The sequence below is a fragment of the Microcaecilia unicolor genome, chromosome 3 (assembly GCF_901765095.1).
Source record: "Microcaecilia unicolor chromosome 3, aMicUni1.1, whole genome shotgun sequence".
In the NCBI taxonomy this organism is placed as follows: Eukaryota; Metazoa; Chordata; class Amphibia; order Gymnophiona; family Siphonopidae; genus Microcaecilia; species Microcaecilia unicolor.
The window spans coordinates 326,296,646-326,322,477 of record NC_044033.1 but is presented as its reverse complement, the minus strand read 5'-3'; the positions used below and the strand labels follow the sequence as shown (position 1 = coordinate 326,322,477).

At 46.3% G+C, this 25,832-nt stretch overlaps 1 protein-coding gene across 1 annotated transcript in view; it reads left to right on the top strand.

Annotated features, from left to right (window-relative positions):
- Positions 1 to 25,832, top strand: part of TIAM2 (T cell lymphoma invasion and metastasis 2) — a 312,305-nt gene that overhangs the window by 177,351 nt on the left and 109,122 nt on the right. The window contains exon 14 of the mRNA XM_030198390.1: positions 16,989 to 17,095. Within this exon, the coding sequence (XP_030054250.1) occupies positions 16,989 to 17,095 (107 nt within the window). The remainder of the gene's footprint in view (positions 1 to 16,988; positions 17,096 to 25,832) is intronic.

Below are 25,832 nucleotides of genomic sequence, written 5' to 3'. Positions count from 1 at the left end.
ATTTCCCTCTGCAGAATGCAAATAAATTCATATACTTTCCACAATGTGATTTTCCGGATTTAATTTGTGATGTGCTATCTCTCACTGTTACCAATAACCTACCCTTCAATTATGGGCTGCTCATGTCTTTGTCAGTGGGCAAACTTACAAAATCAGCAAGGGATCAAATACTTATTTCCACCACTGTACAAGTACATATTTTGTACCTCTACAAATCTACCTCATCAAAACTCTTCAGAAAACCACACAAACTATCATCCTACCACAATAAACGTCCCACCTCTATAAACCTACCTCATGAAAACCCTTCAGATAACTGCATAAACTATCCTACCTCCTTCAAAACTGCCCCTCAGGAAATTCTACAGACTATCAATGTACTCTCCATGTTATAACACTTCAACACTAATGTAACTCTCAACTAAAATGTAAATTGTAAGCCACTTTGAACCAAAACATGTTTTTCAGATAACAGTGGGATACAAGAATGCATACAATAAATAAATAAATAAAATGAGAGGAGCAATGGGTGAAAGGAGGAGGCAATTGTAGAAAAATTACAAGTTGTTTACACGTGTAAGGAGTGGCTTTACATATGTAAATTGGCATGCATGTCTAAACAGTTTTAGAAAAGATTCCACTTATATGCTGTGGAACATACAGCTTTTAAGGAGGCATGGTCTTGCTCATGCTTATTTTAAAATGGCAGTATACATATATCCAAGGACATTTCCTTGTAGGCGTTTATTTACACCTGTTTTGCATCATGTATAACTTCTTGCTTAGGCCTAATAACTGAGAACAGCTTGAGAGGAGCATTGTGATTACCTCTCAGGTGTTCAAAACCACCATAAAATGAAAAGTTTTTGATTTATTTATTTATTTATTTTAGAGCTCAGCTCATTAATTAGTCCCTGGCAGAAGTGTAGTATTATAAATCTGCCACTGGCTCACAGAGGGAGCAATTCTCCACAGGTTGTCTAAAGTTAGGCGCTGGGATGATATGCCCTCAGCACGAATTCTATATCAGTAACTACATATCTAATTGCCATTATAGAATACTAGTGTAAGTCCGAGGTTATGCACCTAACTTTAGACACGAGCACTTAACGCTAGCTCAGTAGCTCATATAAATGCTTGCGCCTAACTGTTGTCAGTTAAGTGGAGAAATGATAGTGCCCCTGACCCACACATGCCCCTCCCAGGTCCACACCCCCTTGCAGTTGCACACCACAGATTTTGCATGCTCAATTTCTGGAATACCTACTAAGGGCAGTTATGCACTAATTAATGCAAATTAAAGCCAATTATTGGTTGTGAATGATAATTAACAGCTAATTTAACAATTAAGTTACGTGGGTAACTGCTACTGTTCTATAACTTGCACATGCAGCTTTGAGCACTAATCCCTGGATTCTATATGAGGATTGCATTGCACCAGGGTCAAATAATTCTCGTAACCCCAGATTGACCATGGAGGCTGAGGCACCCGGACCACATTCGACTGCTGGACGGGAATCCTCTCCGTCTTCCGCATGTACACAGCCTACTGAAGCAAGATCCAGTGCTCATGGATGATCTGTGCCCCTTTGGTCTTATGGCTTGGCCATTGAAAGGGCTCGGTTGAGATGAAAAGGCTATTCTGATTCGGGTATTTGTACCTTGCTTCAGGCTTGGAAACACTCTACATCCATGGCACATGTGAGGGTGTTGAGGACTTTTGAGGGCTGGTGTTCTGAGCACTGACTTTCTCCTTTCTGTGCTCACGTCTCACACATCTTAACGTTTACCCAGGCAGGTCTTCAGAAAGGATTGTCGTTGGGTTCTTTAAAAGTTTAGGCTTATGGACTTTTCTTTTAGGAAGTTATCCAAACCTTTTTTAAACCCCACTAAGCTAACTGCTTTTATCACATTCTATGTCAATAAATTCCAGAGTTTAATTACACACTGAATGAAGACATTTTTTTGTCCAGTTTGTTTTAAATTTGCTACATTGTAGCTTCATTGCGTACCCCCTAGGCCTAGTATTTTTGGAAAGAGTAAACAAGTGATTCATATCATATCTCCTCTCAGCCATCTTTTCTCCAAGCTAAAGAGCCCTAGTCACTTTAGTCTTTCCTTGTAGGGAAGTCGTCCCATCCCCTTTATCATTTTTATCACCCTTCTCTGTACCTTTTCTAATTCCACTATATCTTTTTTGAGATGCAGTTACCAGAATTGCACACAGTATTTGAGGTGTGGTCACAAGAAGGATCAATACAAAGGCTTTATAACGTCCTCATTTTTGTTTTCCATTCCTTTCCTAATAATACCTAACATTCTATTTGCTTTCTTAGCAGCCACCGCACATTGAGAAGAGGGTTTCAACATATCATCAATGATGACACTTAGATCCCTTTCCTGGTCGGTGACTCCTAATGTGGAACCTTGCATGACATAGTTATAGTTCGGGTTCCTCTTTCCCACATGCATCATTTTGCACTTGCTCACATTAAACATTCTCTGCCATTTGGATTCCAAGTCTCATAAAGTCCTCTTGTAATTTTTCACAATCTTCTTGTGATTTAACAACTTTGAATAACTTTTTGTCATTAGCAAATGTAATTACCTCACTAGTTACTCCCATCTCTAGATCATTTATAAATATGTTAAAAGCAGCAGTCTCAGCACAGACCCCTGGGGAACCCCACTATCTACCCTTCTCCATTGAGAATACTAACCATTTAACTCTACTCTCTGTTTTCTATCTTTTAACCAGAAAGAGTTATACAAACCCCTTGCAGGTTAGTGAGTTGTTTAAGGTTGCCTTTTTTATTCTGAGTTTCTCCTGATTGCTTGTCTGTGTAAATACTGAGGAGCTGGACTGGATGCCAAGAGAGATATGTCTCAGCTCAGTTTTTGTTCTTTATCTCCACCTGCTGGTTGATGGACACAACTGTCCCACAGGTTCTGGAATAGTGGGAAGGACTAATGAAAATAAAATTATCAGGTAAGAACTAATTTTTTCTTCAAAAAGGTTAGCCAGTGGAGCTGCCAGAACTTCCTTAAGTTCCTTGAGTACCCTCATGCTATTTGGCTCCATCTCTTTGTCCACCTTCAGTTTAGCTAGCTCCTCAGAACCATAGTCCTCTGAAAATTGTTCAGGGACTGCCACACATTCATTCCTTTTTGTGCTTGTCTTCTGTGGTCCTGTTCCTGGCCCTTCAACTGTGAACACAGAACAGAAATATTTGTTAAGCAATTCCGCCTTATCTGCACCATCTTACATATTCCTCCTCTTCACCTTTGAGTTAGAGGTCTGCACGGGAACGGGGTTTGCGGGAATCCCGCGGAGTCCGCGGGAATCCCGCGGGTTTCCCCCCCTGGTCAGCGGGAGTGCCGCGGGAATGGAACCCCGGTCAGCGGGAGTGCCGCGGGGACGGAACGGTCCATGCGGGATTCCCGTGGGGATCGCAGCACGAGGAGAGGACAAAGGCGCCTAACAACTACAGCCTCTTCCTTCACGACACTACGGCTCGCTCACGCACAAAGATCTCTTCTACCCTAACAGCCCCCCAATATTATGTGCAGTTGTACTTTTTCAAACTACATGTGCCTTTCAGACTTTTTTAAACTTTGCAACTGCTGAGAAACTCGTTGTCAAACAAGGCGCCGACCCCCCGCCCTCCAAACTCTCCTTCCGTCTAGTGAAGGAAACAGGAATAGACCCCTCAAAGCGCAGTAAACACATTTCCTGGGTTCCAGTTTGTAATCCCACTGCAGGTAAAAAAAAAAAATATATATATACAGTGGTGGAAATAAGTATTTGATCCCTTGCTGATTTTGTAAGTTTGCCCACTGACAAAGACATGAGCAGCCCATAATTGAAGGGTAGGTTATTGGTAACAGTGAGAGATAGCACATCACAAATTAAATCCGGAAAATCACATTGTGGAAAGTATATGAATTTATTTGCATTCTGCAGAGGGAAATAAGTATTTGATCCCCCACCAACCAGTAAGAGATCTGGCCCCTACAGACCAGGTAGATGCTCCAAATCAACTCGTTACCTGCATGACAGACAGCTGTCGGCAATGGTCACCTGTATGAAAGACACCTGTCCACAGACTCAGTGAATCAGTCAGACTCTAACCTCTACAAAATGGCCAAGAGCAAGGAGCTGTCTAAGGATGTCAGGGACAAGATCATACACCTGCACAAGGCTGGAATGGGCTACAAAACCATCAGTAAGACGCTGGGCGAGAAGGAGACAACTGTTGGTGCCATAGTAAGAAAATGGAAGAAGTACAAAATGACTGTCAATCGACAAAGATCTGGGGCTCCACGCAAAATCTCACCTCGTGGGGTATCCTTGATCATGAGGAAGGTTAGAAATCAGCCTACAACTACAAGGGGGGAACTTGTCAATGATCTCAAGGCAGCTGGGACCACTGTCACCACGAAAACCATTGGTAACACATTACGACATAACGGATTGCAATCCTGCAGTGCCCGCAAGGTCCCCCTGCTCCGGAAGGCACATGTGACGGCCCGTCTGAAGTTTGCCAGTGAACACCTGGATGATGCCGAGAGTGATTGGGAGAAGGTGCTGTGGTCAGATGAGACAAAAATTGAGCTCTTTGGCATGAACTCAACTCGCCGTGTTTGGAGGAAGAGAAATGCTGCCTATGACCCAAAGAACACCGTCCCCACTGTCAAGCATGGAGGTGGAAATGTTATGTTTTGGGGGTGTTTCTCTGCTAAGGGCACAGGACTACTTCACCGCATCAATGGGAGAATGGATGGGGCCATGTACCGGACAATTCTGAGTGACAACCTCCTTCCCTCCGCCAGGGCCTTAAAAATGGGTCGTGGCTGGGTCTTCCAGCACGACAATGACCCAAAACATACAGCCAAGGCAACAAAGGAGTGGCTCAGGAAGAAGCACATTAGGGTCATGGAGTGGCCTAGCCAGTCACCAGACCTTAATCCCATTGAAAACTTATGGAGGGAGCTGAAGCTGCGAGTTGCCAAGCGACAGCCCAGAACTCTTAATGATTTAGAGATGATCTGCAAAGAGGAGTGGACCAAAATTCCTCCTGACATGTGTGCAAACCTCATCATCAACTACAGAAGACGTCTGACCGCTGTGCTTGCCAACAAGGGTTTTGCCACCAAGTATTAGGTCTTGTTTGCCAGAGGGATTAAATACTTATTTCCCTCTGCAGAATGCAAATAAATTCATATACTTTCCACAATGTGATTTTCCGGATTTAATTTGTGATGTGCTATCTCTCACTGTTACCAATAACCTACCCTTCAATTATGGGCTGCTCATGTCTTTGTCAGTGGGCAAACTTACAAAATCAGCAAGGGATCAAATACTTATTTCCACCACTGTATATATATATATATATGTATTAGAGAAACGGAACACACACAGATATACGGATATTTTAAATCCAGCTCAGCTCCCCAAAAAATGCATTTTTAAACTTCCCCTGAAAAAATAGAAAGCTGCAGGAAAGGCATTTTTCGCTTGTAAATAAAAGAGCGATCAGACAGTACTCACCATTAGCCGAAAGGGAAGGCATTGCACGTTTCTAGCAACTGACTTTTCCCTCGATCCCTGCAGCTGCTGGGGTCAGTGGTAGAAGAAGTTGAAGTGAAATAAAAACTCTAGCAACTAGGCTAAGCCCCAGCCTTGCTTCTGTCTGGCTGATCTCAGCCTTCTCTAACCTGCCTGCAGAAAGCGTCCTTAAGGCTGAAGTTTATGCGCCTCTCATCAAGTTAGCAAACTAAATGCTAAATGTGGGGGTTGGGTGAGAGAGAGTGAGGAGGGGGGGGGGGGCAGATCTCCAGCCCAGGTGCCTTTTTGGTTGTAGTAGTGTCTGCTCTCTAGTTGGAGGAGGAGGAGAGGAGCTGGACATCCTCCTCCGGCTACGGGGGTGGGGGTGATACTTTCAGTCTGTGGTAGGCAGGTTTCTTCAAATGTGAGCATTTTTTGCAGCTTTTTATGCTGTCCTCTGCATTTTTTTTTTTTACAGCTTCTAGGCTAGAATTACAAATGCCTGCAAGTGACTGGCAGCAAACAGGGGATGCTGGGCTCAGTGTACAGTTGCACCCAACACAAAACTACCTAAAACGAACATTCTCCTAACCCCTGGCACAGTCACACCAGGAAGAAAAGTGCAAATGTTAGAAACCTGCCCTTCTTTAATGACTAGCAATTGATAACAGGTAGCAATAAAATCTAATGCTAGAAATAACCTACAGTATTCTCCCCCCCCCCCCCCCTTTTTTTCCTGAGTACATCATTTGAAATCACCACCTGCATTTGGTCCACCCTGCTGTTTTTTTATGGGGACGGGCGGGGATGGAGGAGATCACTCACGGGGACGGGTGGGGACGGAGGAGATTACTCACGGGGACGGGTGGGGATGGGTTAGATTCTGGCGGGGATGAGCGGGGACGGGTTTGATTCTGGCGGGGACGGGCGAGGATGGGTCGCATTTCTGTCCCCGTGCAACTCTCTACTTTGAGTCTCACAGTGCCACTTTTGCACTTCCTTCTATCACTAACATATTTAAAAAATGTCTTGTCCCCCCATTTTCCTGTATTACCAGATATACCTGCTTATAATCGAAAGAGAAAAACGCCTATATTGTGACCCAAATCGGGAGATAGACGTTTATCTCCCCAAAACGAATAAAGCGGTATAATCGAAAGCCGAATTTGGACGTTTTCAACTGCACTCCATCGCGGATGCGGACAAAGTTGATGGGGACGTGTCGTAGGCGTGGTGAAGGCGGAACTGGGGCGTGGTTATCTGCCAATCAGAGATGGGCGCCTTTCGCCGATAATGGAAAAAAAATATGCGTTTTTAGCGAGAATTTAGGGCACTTTTCCTGGACCCTGTTTTTCCACGAATAAGGCCCCAAAAAGTGCCCTAAATGACCAGATGACCACTGGAGGGAATCGGGGATGACCTCCCCTGACTCCCCCAGTGGTCACGAACCTCCTCCCACCACAAAATATGCCGTTTCACAACTTTTTATTTTCACCCTCAAATGTCATACCCACCTCCCTGGCAGCAGTATGCAGGTCACTGGAGCAGTGGACTTCAGGCAGGTGGACCCAGGCTCATCCCCCCCCCCCCCACCTGTTACACTTGTGCTGGTAAATGGGAGCCCTCCAAACCGCCCCCCAAACCCACTGTACCCACTTCTAGGTGCCCCCCTTCACCCCTTAGGTCTATAGTAATGGTGTAGACTTGTGGGCAGTGGGTTTTGAGGGGGATTTTGGGGGCTCAACACCCAAGGGAAGGGTGCTAAGCACCTGGGAGCTGTTTTACTTTTTTTTTGTAAAAGTGCCCCCTAGGGTGCCCGGTTGGTGTCCTGGCATGTGAGGTGGACCGGTGCAGTACGAATCCTGGCCCCTCCCACGAATAAATGTCTTGGAGTTATTCGTTTTTGAGCTGGGCGTTTTCGGTTTCCATTATCGCTGAAAAACAAAAACGCCCAGCTCAAAAAAAGATAAACGTCCATGTTTTTTCGAAAATACGATTCGGTCCGCCCCTTCACGGACCCGTTCTCAGAGATAAACGCCCATGGAGATAGGCGTTTCTGTTCGATTATGCCCCTCATAGTCACCTGTCTTCCTCTTCCTGCGATCTTTTGTAGTTTATGAAAAAAAAAATTACATTTGTACCCTGCGCTTTCACACTCATGGCAGGCTCAATGCGACTTACATGGGGCAATGGAGGGTTAAGTGACTTGCCCAGAGTCACAAGGAGCTGCCTGTGCCTGAAGTGGGAATCGAAATCAGTTCCTTAGTTCACCCTAACCACTAGGCCACTCCTCCACTCCAATATAAAATCTGTAAGGGAAACGGCAGAAAAGCTAACCTCTTTTTCTTTACCTTTTCAACTACTATTTTTGAGAACCAAAGAGACCTTCTTTTCCTTTTCCTTTTATTTTCTTTCCTTACAAATAGGTTTGTTGCCCTTACAATAGCTCCTTTCAGTTTTGGCCACAGCTTTCCTACTTCTCTAGATGTTCCCATCCAAACAATGTTCCATTGACGTAATCATCTGAACAAAATTAGATTTTTGAAGTATAGAACCTTCACTTTTGAATGAACTCTCTCCATACCTATCTTAGGCCCTCATGATCAAAAGCCCCGCGCTGTTCCAAACAGTGCCCTAAAAATAGCGCCGGGACAGCGTAGGGCTTTTCTGCATCGATGATCAAAGATAATGCATGCAAATCTAAGCAGCGCTATTATCTTTGATTATCATGTTTTAGTGCAGGAGAATTGTGCCTGAGCATGCGCTCAGCACAATCCTCCCGCACTTGTTTGACAGGTCTGGGCTGTCAAAAGCCCAAACCTGTCAAACAGCCTGCCGAGGCCCGAACAACGAGGGCTGGAGGACCGAAAAACGTGTGTCTCCAGCCCCTCCCCCAAACCCCCAGAAAACCTCAAGGCCGCCAGCCAAACCCTCTCCCACCCTCCCACCCAGCGATGGGGGGGGGGGGGGCTGGAGGTCCGGTGGACCTCCGGTCCCCCCGACGATCTGACCCCCTCCATGCCCAGGGAGGGCTGGAGATCCGGTGGGTCTCCAGCCCCCCCCCCCACCGAACCCCCAGAAATCGTGGTGGCCACCTCCGGCCAAACACTGTCCCACCCAGCGACGGGGGAGCTGGAAGTTCGGTGGGTCTCCAGCCCCCCAAACCCCCAGAAATCATTGTGGCCACCTCTGGCCAAAGGCTATCACATACTGTTATCCATCGATAGGGGGGTGGGGGCTAGAGGTCCACGGACCTCCAGCCCACCCCAACTCCTCCCCCCCAGCGTTCTCCATTGAATCCCTGGTGGTCCGTGGTGACCCTCCCGGCAGGCCCCCCCTACCTTTCATTGGAGGAGGGACGCAGCCTGCCTGCCTCCCTCCTCTTCCTGTCGACGCTGCTGCAAAATGGCGGCGCCCAGCCCCGCCCATCGATGGATAACAGTGTGTGATAGCCTTTGGCCAGAGGCGGCCACAACGATTTCTGGGGGTTTGGGGGGCTGGAGGTTCGGTGGGTCTCCAGCTCCCCCGTCGCTGGGTGGGAGGGTGGGACAGCGTTTGGCCGGAGGCGGCCACCACGATTTCTGGGGGTTCCGGATCTCCAGCCCTCCCTGGGCATGGAGGAGATCGGATCTTCGGGGGGACTGGAGGTCCACCAGACCTCCAGTCCCCTGTTTGCATTTGCCTTGGGGGGGAACGGGGGCCTGCCAGCATGCAACTGCATGCTGGACAGGGCTCACCATTCCTCCCCAATGATCCGCAAAGTCTAACGCCAGCTCAGAGCTGGCGTTGATTTTGCCGCGGCCAGCGACCCAATCTTTGGCGCGCTGGCCGCTGATCATTGGGGATGAATGCGTTAAGCGCTGATTAGCATGCATTTTCAAGCTAATTGCGCTAGAAGCCCTGTTTAGCATGCATTTGCATGCTACTTGCGCTAAGAGCCCTCGAGTGCGTTGTTTCAGGCACTCGAGGGCGCTGATCATGGGTCGGCAGCAAACTCCGGCGCTAGTATGACGTTAACAGCCTCTAGCGCCGGAGTTTGCTTTTGATCACGAGGGCCTTAGTATTAAACCACACCATCTGGTGATCACTGGATGCCAGATGATCACCCACTATTACATCAGAAACACTCTCCCCATTAGTAAGCACTAAGTCCAGTATGACCCCATCCACCATGGGTTCCATTACCAACTCAAATAGGTAGGAAAATGTGGGATACAAATGCAACAAATAAATAAATAAATAAATAAACTGTTGGAATAGTTCCCCCTGTAGAGAATCCAGGATCTCCCTACTTGTAGAAGGCCCCACAATAGGGATGCCCCAATTAATATCACCTATTAGTAATATTTCCCCTTTCACAGCTATATTTTGAATGTTTTCAAGTAAATCTCTGTCCATTTCTTCAGTCTGTGAAGGAGGCCTGATTAGCACACCAATGTGAATACATTTTCCATTCCGTCTTTCCAGACTGACCTACAGTGCCTCTTCCTTACCCTGTAGGTCCTGCAATAGTGTGGTTTTAATATTATCTTTAACATATAATGCCATTCCCCCTCACTTTCTTCGTACCCTGTCTTACCTGAACACATTATAGCCCAGTATAACTATATCCTAGTCATGGTTCTCTGTGGACCATGTCTCTGTAAACGCCACTAAATCCAAATCAGCCTCTTCCATCACAGCTTCTACATCCAAAACCTTATTTCCTTTACTTTCTAGATGTTGCCCCTTTTCCCCATTTTTGTAAAGGTATTTAATGCTTCACTTACCTGAGGGCTTGTACTTACCTGGGTGTTTTGATCACCCTGTCCCAATGATTCTAATTTAAAGCCCTCTTCAGCAGGCATGAAGTTCTGCAGTTTATGTATTGTCTCTTCTTTCATGCCAAAAAATAGCAGATTCACAGCATATGAAATAAAGTCTGGAGAGAATGTCATTGGCAGCCTGATTGAAACCAGTGATGTGTGACTGCACCAGGTATCATTCAGTAATTAGTTCCAACTGTAGAGCACAGTGTCCTTAGGAAGGAGGGTGCCACACACTCTGAGCCTCTTTTATCAAGCCATGCTAGCAGTTCCCGCATGGGAATGCCAACGAAGTACATTTAAAGTGAATGGGCTTTGTCGGCATTACCGCACCAGTAGCCGCTAGCACGGCTTGACAAAAGAGGCCTTCTGTGAGCAATGAAAAAGAAGCATTCTGGAGAAAAAAAAAACAGCTAGAAACAAAAGTGTCCAGCTCCAAGGTAGTACAAAATGTGTGAGATAGTGGGTGAGTATGACAGCTTGGCCGTGGGGGAGCAAGAGGAAGAATTGTTCCTGCAGGAGGTTTTAGCCTATTGAAACTGATTTGGTTCACACCTGAAATGAAAAGGTGTCTGCTCACACAAACTGGGATCAGTAGGTTTGAATGAAGTCCAGGAATCACCCAGTGACTGCAGCCATGTGAGATGATCCAGAGGATACATTAGCATATTATCAAACTGCACACCAGTGTTGTCCTAATCATGGGATCAAAGTACAGATAGAGCACTCTTGTGGTGAACAGATTGGAATGCTACCTGTCCACCAATCAAGGTGATCTATAGCAAATTTAGGCAATTTTGTGCTCGGCATCTGGACAAGGGATGATGACCAGTGACTTAACTTGGTAGTGATCAGAATTTCCTTTAGATAGTAATAAACTCGATCTGTACTTGATCACAGGCAGTAGCCCAGGAAATATTCTTCATGTGCTATGAATGATATAAGAGCAGTGGTATCTACAATTAATTTGGACAGTTTGAAGGAAGTCTTAATAATATGTTGTGAGGCAAAAATCATCAGAAGTATATTAAGATGTGGATCCCATCTTATTACAAAGCACTTCTAATTTACTCCAGGGGGAATTCTGTGCAAAAAGAATTTTGAAAATTCTGTGCAAAAAAGTTGAGAATTCTGCTTAAAAAAAGTGAAAGTTCTGCACACTTTCCCATGCACTTTCATGCAGACCTCCACTCCATTCCCATGGCACACACATCATCTGTTTTTAAACAGCCCCCCCTCCGTGCACCCACACTGTATCCACCTTTTTTCCAGCTCCCCCCCCCCCCCCCCCCGCACATCAACCATCCATATTTTTTCAGCTCCCTCTCCCTGCACCCACATTCCATCCACCTTTTCCCAGCCCCCCTCCCTGCACCCACACCACCTTTTTTTCATCCTCTGCTCCAGCCCTTCTCCCTTCATCCACTCTCCATCTACATTTTTCCAGACACTTCAACCCCCCTGCACTCTCACAGGTCCAGCGTGGTAGGAGGAGGAGCTGTAGAGCCCCACATCCGGCTCCCTTCTGCTCCTCTGCCATCCCAGGCCTGACAGTTCCTTTGAGCTGCGTGAGCCTCCATATGGTTGTGTGGCTTAAAGGAACAGCCTCAGCAGAGGAGGAAGCAGCGCGATATGTGACTGTGCAGCTCTTCCTCCTATGTGCGGGACCACTGAGTGTGTAGGGAGGGTGGGAGTCACTTTCCAGCAGCCAGTATCTGCACCGCTCTGCCTGCACAGGCAGAGTGCACAGAATTCTGTGCGACGAAGGCAGAATGCTGCACAGTCTGTGGAAGTGGGGAATTCAGCATTGCGCAGTAGCACAGAATTCCCCCAGGAGTACTAAATCAGCTGTATTAAGGGCACCAAGTGCAGTTCCTGTGTCACTGAAAATCTGTATTAAATAACTGACACGTTTGTCAAAATCGCTTAGCTTGGGGTGTGACTGACACCACGGGCTCAATATTCAGCAGGCAGTGCTCAGCGTTTTTCTGACCACCACTGGTGTTATCCTCGGAAATTCAGTGCCAGGCCATGTCCGGGCTCCAGCATTGAATTTCCGGGTATACGGAGCCAGCGAAAGCATAGCTGTTGTAGTGCAGTATTCAGAAGTTAACCAACTATGAAGAACCGCATAAAGATAGGAGTGTGTTTATGTTAGCTGGCTAAGGGCTGACTCCACCCCCGGAACGCCCCTAAAATAGCCAGTTTCGACTTTGGCACTAACCAGGCATTTTCGGCAGCACTATCCAGTTAAGTGCCGCTGAAAATGCCTGGTTAGCCCCGGAGAGGCGATGCAAATGTCCAGGAGCCTCTCCTGTCTTTTTAAAATGTTTTAAATGTCAGACCCCACATGAAATGGCAATATGTGCATATCTTTACTCAGATAAAATCCAGACAGTTTTGTAACATGCTGTTTCCACAGGTAGAATGTAATTTATAAAAGGGCACCTAGACACATATTTTGTGTTTATTTTATAAAGGCATATATGAAAACACATGCAATGAATTTAACCTACAGTTGGTATAATGTTGTGAAACTGGCAAGTACAAAAAAAAGTCAAACTTTGTATAGGTCCCTCAAAGAAGCAGGAATCACTCAATATCATAGATAGAATTCCATAGCTCTTTTCACTCCCTGATTCGTCACTGGTTCAGTCATATGAAATGTCCAAATGTCTACTGCAAACCCCCCCCCCCCCCCAAAAAAAAAATACTTCTTATAAAAGTTTCAGTGCAATAACCATTCAGAAACAGTTATCTGAACAACTATGTGTTAGTACCTTCCACTGAAGTGTGAACACAGTCCCTGAAAATCAGTCCATGCAGCAGGTGTCTTTGGATCTTTCTGTGGAAAGGTTCCCACAGAAGGTTATATCTGCTCTTAGGCGAGAGTAACTTTGTGCACGTATGTACTGGTATGAAATATATAAGTGCTGATCTTTTCCTTGCTCGGCCCCCTCTCTTACTCCTAGAATACTTGTATAAAAAAAGGGCTGCTTGTTCTTTTGGCCGCTGTCGGTGACAGGGTGCTGGGCTCGATGGACCCTTGGTCTGTCCCAGCATGGCGATGCTTATGTACTTATGATTACCTGATTATGTGCATACATCCCCAGCTGCTTGTTTGTGTAAAACACTGTTCCGTGCACTTGTAAAATTAACCCCGTTTTATGCATGAAAATGGCTTGAAAATTATCCCCTGTGAGGCTAATACTATAACTCGGTGCAATTTATACATGTTAGCACCCTAAACTCTGTTCTCTAAGGGTGCATGTAAGTGCTACTACATTGCCCTGAATAAAATAACTTTTGAGAATGTAAATATGAGAAAAGTCCCAAAAAAAACAAAACAGTTTCTTTGAATAAATCCCCATGATGTAATTCTTGATCAGAACTAATACAGTACTCTGTTCTGGCTTAACATAGCTTCCATTTATCAAGAGACACTGTGTTTTTGAACTTTTGCTATAGGCTTGAAAATGCATCCAGTTTCTTATTCCTGTTACTCTGTCTTATCTATCTATATGTTCCATCTTTGCTTACCCCCTATGCTGTCTATTAAAATGTTTTATTATGTAAACATAAAGGAATCCTGTTCAGAAGGAATGGATCCTCAGAAGCTTAGCGAAGATTGGGTGGCAGAGCTGGTGGTGGGAGGCGGGGCTAGTGGTTGGGAGGCGGGGCTTGTGCTCAGCAGACTTCTACGGTCTGTGCCCTGAAGATGGCGGATACAAATCAAGGTCAGGTATACACATAAAGTAGCACATATGAGTTTATCTTATTGGGCAGACTGGATGGACCGTACAGGTCTTTCTCTGCCGTCATCTAGTATGTTACTATGAGGGGCATAATCGAACAGGGCCGGCCATCTATAAGGGCGGCCATCTCTAATGATGGCCCCGTTAAGCGGCATACCCGACTGTATTATCGAAACAAGATGGCCAGCCATCTTTCGTTTCAATAATATGGTAGGGACCGGCCAAATCTCAACATTTGGGCCACCCTTAGAGATCGCTGGCATTAGAGATGGCCGCCATTGGTTTTCGCCGATAATGGAAACTAATGGTGGCCATCTCAAACCCGGCCAAATCCAAGCCCTTTGGTCGTGGGAGGAGCCAGCATTTGTAGTGCACTGGCCCCCCTCGCGTGCCAGTACACCAGCCGGGCACCCTAGGGGCACTGCAGTGGACTTCACAAAATGATCCCAGGTGTATAGCTCCCTTACCTTGGGTGTTAATCCCCCCCAAACCCACTCCCCACAAGTGTACGACACTACCATAGCCCTTAGGGATGAAGGGGGGCACCTAGATGTGGGTACAGTGGGTTATGGGTGGGTTTTGGAGGGCTCCCATTTACCACCACAGGTGTAACAGGTAGGAGGGGGATGGGCCTGGGTCCGCCTGCCTGAAGTGCACTGCAGAACCCACTAAAAACTGCTCCAGGGACCTGCATAGTGCTGTGATGGAGCTGGGTATGACATTTGAGGCTGAGGCCGGCCATCTGTTAACCATGCCCCGTCCCGCCTTCGGTACACTGCCGACACGCCCCCTTGAACTTTGGCCGGACCTGCAACGGAAAGCAGTTGAAGCCGGCCAAAATCGGCTTTCGATTATACTGATTTGGCTGGCTTTAGGAGAAGGCCGGCCATCTCACGATTTGTGTCAGAAGATGGCCGCCCTTCTTCTTCGAAAATAAGCAGGTATGTTACTATGTATCGTGTTGACATTGTAATGTAGCATACAATGCCATACTTTCTATTGCTGGTTGAATATTTTTACCGCTGTAATTGTCTATTGCTTATGTTTGACTTATTCTTGCCAGCCTTGAGTGATTTCCTTCAAAAGGTTGGTAAATAAATCCTAAGAAATAAATAAATGGCTTCCGTAGTAAAAAATACACAGTAACTACAGGACATCTGACGAGTTAAAGTTACTGTGTTCTGGCTTGTCAGGGCAGTATAGCATTTAAATGCAAGGGGGGGGGGGCATGCATGTGGACAGGGCATGGGAGGGGGGGCACCAAGTTATGCATGTAAAAGAGTACTTCAAGTTATATGCGTCCTTGTTCCATTAGGCACCTGTACTTATGAGAGACAAGATATACCCATGGCAGGTTATGCTAAGATTCTGTAATGGAACTTGGGTGCCCAGATGCTGTTATAGATAGGATCTCACGAGGCACCCACTTATAAAATTGCCAACTAATGTCTGACTTCCAGGGCCTTCTAAGTAAAGTAGGGGTGGCAACAATTCAAATTTTTAATCAGACAATTAATCACACCTTTGGACTAGATGGCTTTGTACTAGTAAATTTCCACTGCTCAGACTGTATGGAAATTTTTAAGCTTGCTGAATATAATGAAAAGTTGCATACACACACTTCCTTCCTACAGAACATTGCTCCCCCTCCCCCCACACAGGTACCTACCTTTCTGCTGTCCTGCTGCATCCTTCCTCTGTACATACACCCAAGTATCTCCCTTTCTGCTTCTAAATCTGTTACTACAACTACTTATCATTTCTAAAGTGCTACTAGACGTACGCAGCGCTGTACACTTGAACATGAAGAGACAGTGACCCCTGACTAGGGTTACCATTTTGTGTCCTCTGAAAAAGAGGACACATGTCACGCCCCCTACCCCGCCCCCGCCACGCCTCATACCCCGCCCCCGCCACGCCCCCTTCGAGTCCTCGTTCCGCCCCTCTATTCCCCGCCCCCCGTCACATGGTTCCCCCCCTCACTTACTATCTAGCCCTGGTGGTCTAGTAGGGTCTTCTCTTCGGGGCAGGAAAGAGCCCCCTCTTTCCTGCCCGGAGCGCTGCCTGTCCTTGCCTGCTGCATCCTCCTCGCTCTGGCTGGAGATTCAAAATGGCCACCGAGAGTTGAAGTGGCCTCGCGAGAGTTCAACTCTCGGCGGCCATTTTGAATCCCCAGCCAGACCGAGGAGGATGATAGACAGGGGAGGCAGCGCTCCAGGCAGGAAAGATGGGGCTCTTTCCTGCCTCGAAGACGTCACTAGACCACCAGGGAACATGGTAAGGAAGGGGAGGGGACGGGAGTAGGGTTACCACGGCGCCGATCGCCCGCCCACACGCACGCGCCTGCCCGCACCCGCGCCGACGTTTGTCCAGAAATCCGGACAAACGTGGGTGCAGGCAAAATCCGCCGGACGCCCCGGACATGCCCTCAAAAAGAGGACATGTCCGGGGAAATCCGGACGAATGGTAACCCTACCCCTGACACACAGACACCCATTTCTCTCCTCTCCTGCTGGTGCTGTTGACCGCCATCTTCCCTCCCCCCCCCCCCCCCCCCCCCCCCCCCCCCCACAAGCATACAGGTCTGGCATCTCATTCCCTTCCTTCCTCTGCATTTATCTGGCTCTTCATAGGGTTTCCAGCAGCAATTCTCACATGCTATCTGTATCTGATGCCTTCCCTCTGCTGCGTTATGCCAAGGTGAAGTAGGATAGGCAGGGTAGAGAAAGCAATGCTGGAAAATAGAAGAGACTTAAAAATTTGGGTCTCAGGATTTAAAAATGTAATCCTAGTTAAAATTGTAAAAAAAATTAATCAAATTAATAGTGTACGAAATGCCTACCCCTAAATTAAAAGTATTTTCTCTTTTTGAAAACTCAGATTTTAGCAATGTGCCAAATGTCAGTGCAGCCAGTCTGAAAAGAAGCAGCACAGATGAGGCCCTCACCCAGGCACAGCACAGGGAGAAGACGGATCAACCGATAAAGGTAGGAATAAGTGCCATATCAACTTTCTAGAATTGCTGAGAGTTATATCTCACAGTCTGGGGGTGTGGGAGGGAGAGAAAGGCTTGGTAAACAAAGTCCACAGTCTGCTCCATCTGCGTGCTTTTCAGATGTATGCATAGAGGCTGATACTCAGCTGCACGGAGAACATATAATTTGGAGCATCTTTAATTTAGATGGTTTCAAACCATACATATATTCAGCAGTGCTCTCCATTTAAATGACACCGCTGAATCTCTGTCTATATTGGGCGTTTCAGATCATACTTGCTGTTTATTTGTGTGGGTCACCTGTATAGGAGGGTATTAGAAGACTTACACATGTAAAAAAAAAAAAGCCATTTAAATAAGTTAATTGTCATACACAAAAATCAGTGATATTAGAATAGGCCAGGGGTGTCCAACCTCAGCCCTTGCCAGGTCGGGTTTTGGGGATTTCCCCAATGAATATGCCTGAGATCTATTTGCATACAATGGAGGCAGTGCCTTCAAATAGATCTCATGTATATTCATTGATTTACTAACTGCTATTTATATTAATAACTAGTATCTCCAATAACAGTACACAAGCATTTATTTTTCATATATTGATTATTTATTCAATTCACCTAAATATATTATCTAATACTTATTAGTATCTCATGCCCAGTGCTATATCATTCGTACTGCCATTCACTCTATTCAGTACTCATATCTAATCCCTTTGCTGTTTATCCCACTACCACAATTTTCAACTTCAACCTCTGGACTGTTAAATACATCTATTCTAATGCATTGCTTTGCAAAGCAACTCCCATTTGAGTCCTCTCTTCTCTGGCACAAGGCGTTATTTTAATTGTATACAAGCAGCAGGGGTCCCTCTATCTTTCTATCTTCACCATTTACTCCCCCCCCCCCCCCCCCCCTGTCTTTAGTAAAGTCTTGTTATCTGTCTGGTCTTTTTAATGCAATCAGTTCTAATGTCCCTTTGCTGTAAGTGTTGAACTGTGTGGTATTTCCCTTTCAAGCCAGAGAAGAGACAAAACTCAATGGGAGTTGCTTTGCAAAGCAATACATTAGAATAGAGTGCATTTAGCAGTCCAGAGGTTGAAGTTGAAAATTGTGGTAGTGGGATAAGCAGCAAAGGGATTAGATATGAGCAGTGGCGTAGCCAGAAGACAATTTTTGGGTGGGCCAGCAGGTTGGATGGGTGGGCACTACAACCCCCCCCCCCCCCCCCCTCACACACACGGTCCAGCACATTTAAAGCTATCGGCGCTGCCTCCACTCACCTTCTCCCACCGTGGCGCTGCCTCCTCTCCTGCACTTCATGGTCTCCGTCTCCCACCCCCCCGCGCCAGCGCTCTATCGGCGCTGCCTGCCTGACAGCTGACAGACGCGGCGCGATGACATCCTGCTCCGGGACCTTCCCTCTGCCGCATGCAATCCGCCCTGCGTAAGCAGGAAGTTGAATCAATGCGGCAGAGGGAAGGCCCCGGAGCAGGAGGACGTCGCGCCGCGTCTGTCAGCTGTCAGGCAGGCAGCGCTGATAGCAAATTGAAAGCGCTGCCGCGAGGGTGGGAGACAGAGACCGTGAAGTGCAGGAGAGGAGGCAGCGCTACGGCAGGGGTGGGAGAAGGTGAGGATGGACCTGAGACAAAACTGGGTGGGCCTGGGCCCATCCAGGCCCACCCGTAGCTACGCCCCTGGATATGAGTACTGAATAGAGTGAATGGCAGTATGAATGATATAGCACTAGGCATGAGATACTAATAAGTATTAGATAATATATTTAAGTGAATTGTGAATAATCAATATATGAAAAATAAACGCTTGTGTACTGTTATTGGAGATACTAGTTATGTATATTCGTTGGGGATATCCTGAAAACCCTGCTGGATTGTGACCCTCAAGGACCGAGGTTGGACACCCCTGGAATAGGCATTTGTTATATGGGTATGCATCCTGTATGCACAGATTTGAAGAGGGGATGTTCTGGGCATGGTTTGGGTGGACTTTATGGACTAGATTCAGTAAATGGTGCTCAAAATACGACGCCCCCCAAAAATTGATGACACCCTTTATAGAATAGAGTGTAGTGCTGGGTTCCGCACTCAACTTTGGGTGCAACTGAAACCAGGTGTAAATCCTGGCATGCAGGCTAGGCACGGATTCCCCGAATTCTTTAGTGAAGGCCTCTGATCCTCCCATGGCCATGCCCCTTTTGAGTTGAGATTTACGCACAGATCTTTATAGAATGGCGCTTAGCAAGATGCAAATCCTAATTGGAGCCAATTAACAGCAATGATTGGTTGTTAGCGCCCGATTATTCCTAGTTAATGGCTCATTACTGAATTAAGATGCGCGCATAACTTGGGCACGCAGTTTTGAGCACCATATATAGAATCTGGGGGTATATGTATGTATCCTGTGAATGGAAATATAATCTTCAGCGTACACATAGAAAGGCTTTAGTGGTGCATCTCGTATTGTGGATGTTTTTTTTTGTAAAACAACTGTTCCTGCTACATATGCTTTTTTCAAACAGTGGCCACCATGGATGTTTCTAAACCCGTATATACAATACCAGGCCATATCGAGATACCAGCACTGAATATCCAGATATAATATAGAAACCAGCATTTATCCAGATACCGGTGATATTCAAACTGGTACAGTACAGTCTCGATTATCCGTCATAAACGAGACAGACCCATTGTTGGATAAGTTCGTATAGTACGGAAAACAGTGCATAAACAAAGTCATGGCGTTCCCAATTTTCAAAAATTGTTCTAAAACAAAGATTTTTAATAAACATAAATTTGAAGACATTACCGGGGGAGGGGGGGGTCTGTCAGGCAATGCGCAATGCGGATGGTCGGATTAGCGAAGGTTGGATAATCAAGTCTGTACTGAATAACTAACCAAAGTAAAGTTAGCAGAGCCTTTTAGCTCTCTTAACGTTATCCAGACAGTCACCTGGTTAGTGGATTGAATATTGCTGCTAACAGTAATTCTTGGCTCTGCCTGTACTGTACTTCGGATCGCCCTGGCACTGACTGGATAGTCTCACAAATAAAGACTAAAATCTGTCAAATTAATAAATGCAGAACATGTAAAACACTACTTCAAAAATTAAGGAAAATCTGTATGGTCAGAACAGCACAGTGACCCTAAAAAGCAGGGTCATCTGGCTTGTTTCAGTCATTGCACTCAGAAAAACCTTTATATGCCTCCAAAGGAAAAGAAAAAACACACTTAGGTGGCAATTCTATAAGTGGGTGCCTTCATTTAGGAGTCCTGATGCCAAATGGGGAGAGCCTATTAAATAACAGAATTTTATTGGTCAAAGCACCTCACATAAAAGGACACAATTGTAGTTACATCAGCCATAGACCTGGCATAACTGCAGGCAGCCAAACGTGGAAGGGGCGGGTGTAGCATGCTGTATTCTGTAAGATGCACTCGTAAGTGACAGTCCCACCCATGTCCCTCTCATGCTGCACCGTGTGATCACGCCCCTTGCACTTAGGCACTGTCACCCAGATTCTATATATGGCACCAAAATTTTGGCACTGAAATACAGATCCAAGATGTATGTTAACAAATTGTTTAGTGAGCTGCCAATTAATTGACGCTAACAATCAATTATTGAAGTTAATTGGCACTAATTTTTTTTTTTGCACGCATCTGCCTGTGCACTATTCTGTAACACTGGGAGCCTAAATCCCAAAAAGGGGCATGGACAGGGGCGTCGGCAAGGGGGTCCAGGGCCAAATTTACGGGGGCCCAGGCCCTCGTGGCCCCATAGCAGCTACGCCCCTGGGAGGGACCAGGAGAGACATACTGAAAAATCATTTACGCACCATAATGCCATGAGTTTGCTGCCTGCATTTACACCAAGTTTCAGCTGGCATTGATACTGGCACTGAACTTTTGGTGCGGGAATCGGCTGTAAGCACTAATCTGTAGAGGGTGCTCATCCCAGATTGCCCTGTATAGGAATAGTGCTTAGTGCTGGGTTTTTTCTGCCACTGATTTTATTTTTATTTATTTATTGACATTTATGTCCCGCATTATCCCAAGCAGGCTCAAGTCCAATGAAACAGGAATATGAGTACTCTATTACATGAGAAATTTGTACAGTTAACAGAGCGAGCAACTTTCAATACAAGAAGATGAAGTTGAAACCTCTGTGACAAAGAACCCAACAGTGTACATTATGCCATTATTCCTATACCATTAGACTTATTACTCAATTTCCATTCATATTTTGCGGAACTTGATATAGTTGTTTTGAGCACAATTTATAAAATTTCCCCAATACCACTTAGATTGAATACTCATTAAATAGCGCTTACGTGATTTGCTGCCACTTATGTATCTGAATATACTCAGCCCCACAAAACTGCCACTTGCAAGTGCCACATAAGTTCAAATGCCTAGTTACAGAATTGCCCTTCAAGTGACTGTACAAAAAACAATTATTCAATAATCAGACAAGTTCATTTGCCTTATTTCCAAAAGAAGCTTGTCCCAAAGAAATCTTGTGCAATAATCCAAGAAACCACTGCATAACGTTTATGTTTATTCAGACTTGATATCCTGCAGTTACTTCAAACGAGGTCAAAGCGGTTTATAGTAGTATACTGAAAACACAAAATAAAACAATAAGGTATCAATATAAAAGAACACCAATTAAAGAAAGAAAAGAATAACAGCATTAAAAACAATTAATCACATTACAATAGCGTGCCATAATAGTGAACACACTTTCTCCGAACCTGCCGTATAAATTCATGTTACGAGTATTCTGCACTAACCGAGCATGTGCCACTGAATATCTGGGTTTGGCCCAGTCAGCAGGACCGCTGGATAGGAGCCTCTCCTACTTGGTTATCTCCCTTTCAGTGTCTGGCCCATATTTTTCCTGTGGGCTTATAAGTATTTTACAAAAAGCTTCATATTCAGTGTGCCTTTTGTAAACTGCACTGCAAATTGTGTATATCCTACCACAGATATTCAAAACCTATTCAAAATTGGGCTTGTAACTTACACGTTCAGATGGTAATTCTATAAGTTAGCAGCCAATGTAGCTGCTGGTTATGGCAGCTATTTAAAGCCTATTCTATAAAGAAAAGTAGGTACCTGCTTTTCTTTGTAGAATACTGGTGCAAATTGCCTAAAACATGCGTACACTAAGGCCTGTAGCTCTGCAATGTTTTTTTACCTAGATGTTAGCACGTAACTGATAGAATTCTGTAATTTATGTGTATACCCTTGTGCTTTGCCCACCTTCTACCTAAGCTCCACTCATGCCCACAACACCCACCGGCCTGCAGTTTCTCCAGCCATAGAGCTGTGATGTAACTGCAGGTGTGCGTAACTGACAGTATTTTGTAAGTTGTGCACGTAAGTGGCAGCTCCACCCATGTGAATGCATTTATGTGCTGTGTCACGTACACACTCCCTTATAGAACATTGTGTTCATAAGTGCTGGTTTTCTATACATTAACCTATACAAGTGGCGTGTACTTGTAAATGGCCTGTTACAGAATTGCCTTCACATGTCCTTTTCTTGGGGGGGAGGCAGGGGCAGCCCTACTATTAGGCCACCTGAAGCAGGGACCTCAGGTGGCATGCTCCATGAGCGGCACTCTCCCCTTTCCTCCTCTACTCTGTATCTTAGTTTTTTTTCCTTCCAAAAAGCAGCAGCGGCAGTGATTCCATAGGCTTCCCTGCTGCGGTGCCACCGGCACCGGCCTCTTCTCCACTGTAACCCGCCTCTTGATGTAACTTCCTGTTTTCTCGGAGGTGGGATGCAATAGCAAAGAGACTGTTGTCGTTGGCACCACAGCAGGGCATCCTATGGAAATGGTTGCCACTGCCGCCTTGTGGAAAAAATATAAGGTAAAGAGTTGAGGAGGGAAGTGGGGAGATGCTAGGCGGAGGGGTGGGGGGGGAGGGCAGCATTTCATCTCTGCCTCAGGTGGCAGATTGCCTTGGGCCACCCCTGGGGGGGGTTGCATCATCCTCTGTGTTGTGTTGCAGTTTTGCAGCTTAAAAGGACTTACTGTGGGGCCTGCTGAGGCATCCGGCAGTAAAATCCCAATGTGCACGTGCTACCATTGGGGGCTAAGGGGTGTGTTTGGGGGTGGAGAGTGGGCATGTCTTTGCTAATCAGTTAGCACAGCCAGGTTAGCACATGATTAGCACATGAGCCCTTATTGCCTACAGAATGGGTGGTGGTAAGGGCCCATGTGCTAATGGCCACGTACTAATGGCAATATTAGTGCATGGCCATTAATGCCAAAAATAGAAAATCAGCCATGGCAAAGACCTGCGTAAGGGCATGCTAAGGCCACTTTTTTGCCACAACTTTGTACAAGGGCCCCTTAGGATCCTGTGGACTCATCACTGACTTTCGTGCATCTGTTACTGTTTTTCTCTTCATCACTTCCGGTGAGAGCAGTGTCATAGCCATGGGAGGGCCTCTGGGGCCTGCCCTCCCCCACCCTCCACGTTCAGCTCAGACTCCTTCAAACTTATGGCACCAGATGTATGGCTGGCAGGGACGCTCAAGTCTCACCAGCCGAAGAGGTTCATCCTTGCAGGTGCTCAGGCCCGTGCCAAGGGTCTATGCCGCCCCCCCCCCCCCCCGCAGAAGAACAGTTGGCGCGCGCGCGCGCCCCTCTCCCCCCCCCCCCCCCCCGTGAAGTTGATCGCTGCGCGCCCTGGGGGCCTTTAAATCTTTTACTTGCAGTCGCAGCAGCGTCTGTGAAAGCGGAGCGCTGCCGACGTCTCCCTTCCCTTCGCGCTCTTGGTTCCCTCAGTGTCCGCCTTCTTCTGACGTCAGTGGTGCTTACCCCACTTACCGCATCGGCACGGCCCTGCAGGTGCTGCATGAGCAGCAGGAAATTGACAGGGTACTCTAGTCACTGTTGCTGGCACTTCTGTGCATGCTTACTTCATGTGTTAAACTGAGCATGTGCAGAAGGGTTGGCATCAGAGGCTAGAGCGCCCGCTGGCTTTCTCAGTGTTCAGGCAGCACAGGCGGGGGCTCCAGTGGTGAATCTCTTAAGGTAAGATGTGGCGGTGACAGCTGTGGGGGAAGTGGGGGAGAGAAAATGTTTGGCCCCCCTCCAAAATTAAGTTCTGGCTATGCCCCTGAGTGAGAGACTACTAAATTAACCCCTTTGACCTCATTTGTCCACTTGAAAAAATAGCTTTTTACAAGTTTTTAATAAAAGTTCTTAACATATTTTTATGCCTTATTATGCCTTCAAGGTACTACATTGGTCTGATATATCACCCTCTCTTCCGTACACGGGGATCCCAAATTATAGGAGCCACAAAATCAGTGAATATGGTCAGAAGAAAATAGAAAGCAGCAATCAGCGTGGGACCTGTGAGCATTCACAGACTCTACATCCTCCTCCTCCTCCTCCTCCAAGAGTTTTTGGTTAGACTAGAAACCAGTGGGGAGAGCTCTGAATGTGTGATTCACAGCTCCTGCACTGACTGCTGTTGCTATAGCTGCAAGTTTTCCACTTTGGGTGAGTCAGAATGGGAAGGGATTTTGGATTTAGCTCATGCCCTTTTCAGTAGTAGCTCAAGGCCAGTTACAATACCTATTTTCCTATCCCCAGAGGGCTCACAATGGGCAGATGATCAGAAGCCCCTGTGCTGTTCCAAGCAATGTTCTGAAAATAGCGCCGGAACATCACGGGGCTATATCACCCCAATGATCAGAGTTAATTGCATGCAGATATAGGCACGCAGTTAGCTTTGATCATAGGGAAAAAGTGCAGGAGGATTGTGCCTGAGTTTGACACCCAGACCTGTCAAACGAGGAAATGGAGATCCGTGGGACACCCATACCATCTACCACCCAACCCTCCCCCCCCCCCCCGGCACAGCAACATGGGGGGCAGGAGGTCCGGTGGACCTGCAGCCCCCCCTACACCTCTCCCCAACAACCAAAAAAGTGAACCGTGGTAGCCCAAGTGGGTTGCCATTCAAACCATGAGCTTCCCTGGTGGCCTAGTGGATCCCTCCCCCTCCCCCTATACCTTGTTGCTGGAAGAGGGAGTAGCACACTTTCTCCTCGTCCGGTGCCACCTTCAAAATGGCGGCACTCTACCCTGCACAGTGCATCCTGAGAGGCACTGGGCGGGGCTTCCCAACCATATAAGGGAACTCCTCTAGCACCCACATTTACTTCCAATCATCAGGGCCTAAGTTTGTGCTTTAGGTGATGGGAGGGTTTAGTGACTTGCCCAAGTTCTCAAGAAGCTGTAGCAGGTTTTGCACCAGGCTACCCTGGTTCTCAGCACACTGCTTCTAATCATTAGGCTGCCTTTCCAGTGAGGAGAGATGGAGGTATTCTTATGCTTTGATCATCTTGCTTTGATCATCTTATGGGATGATCTGATGTTTAAGTGTTAAAATGTTATCACATTGGCTAAATTTGTGCTTCTCTAATTTATTCATAATTAAGGGGGGGTAGGATTTGATGCCTGTTTGTGGTTACAATCAAGTGGTTTATATATTATATACAAGTATGTATTTTATATCTGGGGCAACAGAGGGTTAAGTGACTTGCCTAGGTCTAAAATACAAATTAATGCATGCATCAACCTTTTCCTGTATGAGCACGCAATTCTGGAACGCATTGCCACGCAACCTAAAAGCGACCTATGAACTGACCAACTTCCGTAAACTACTAAAGACCCATCTTT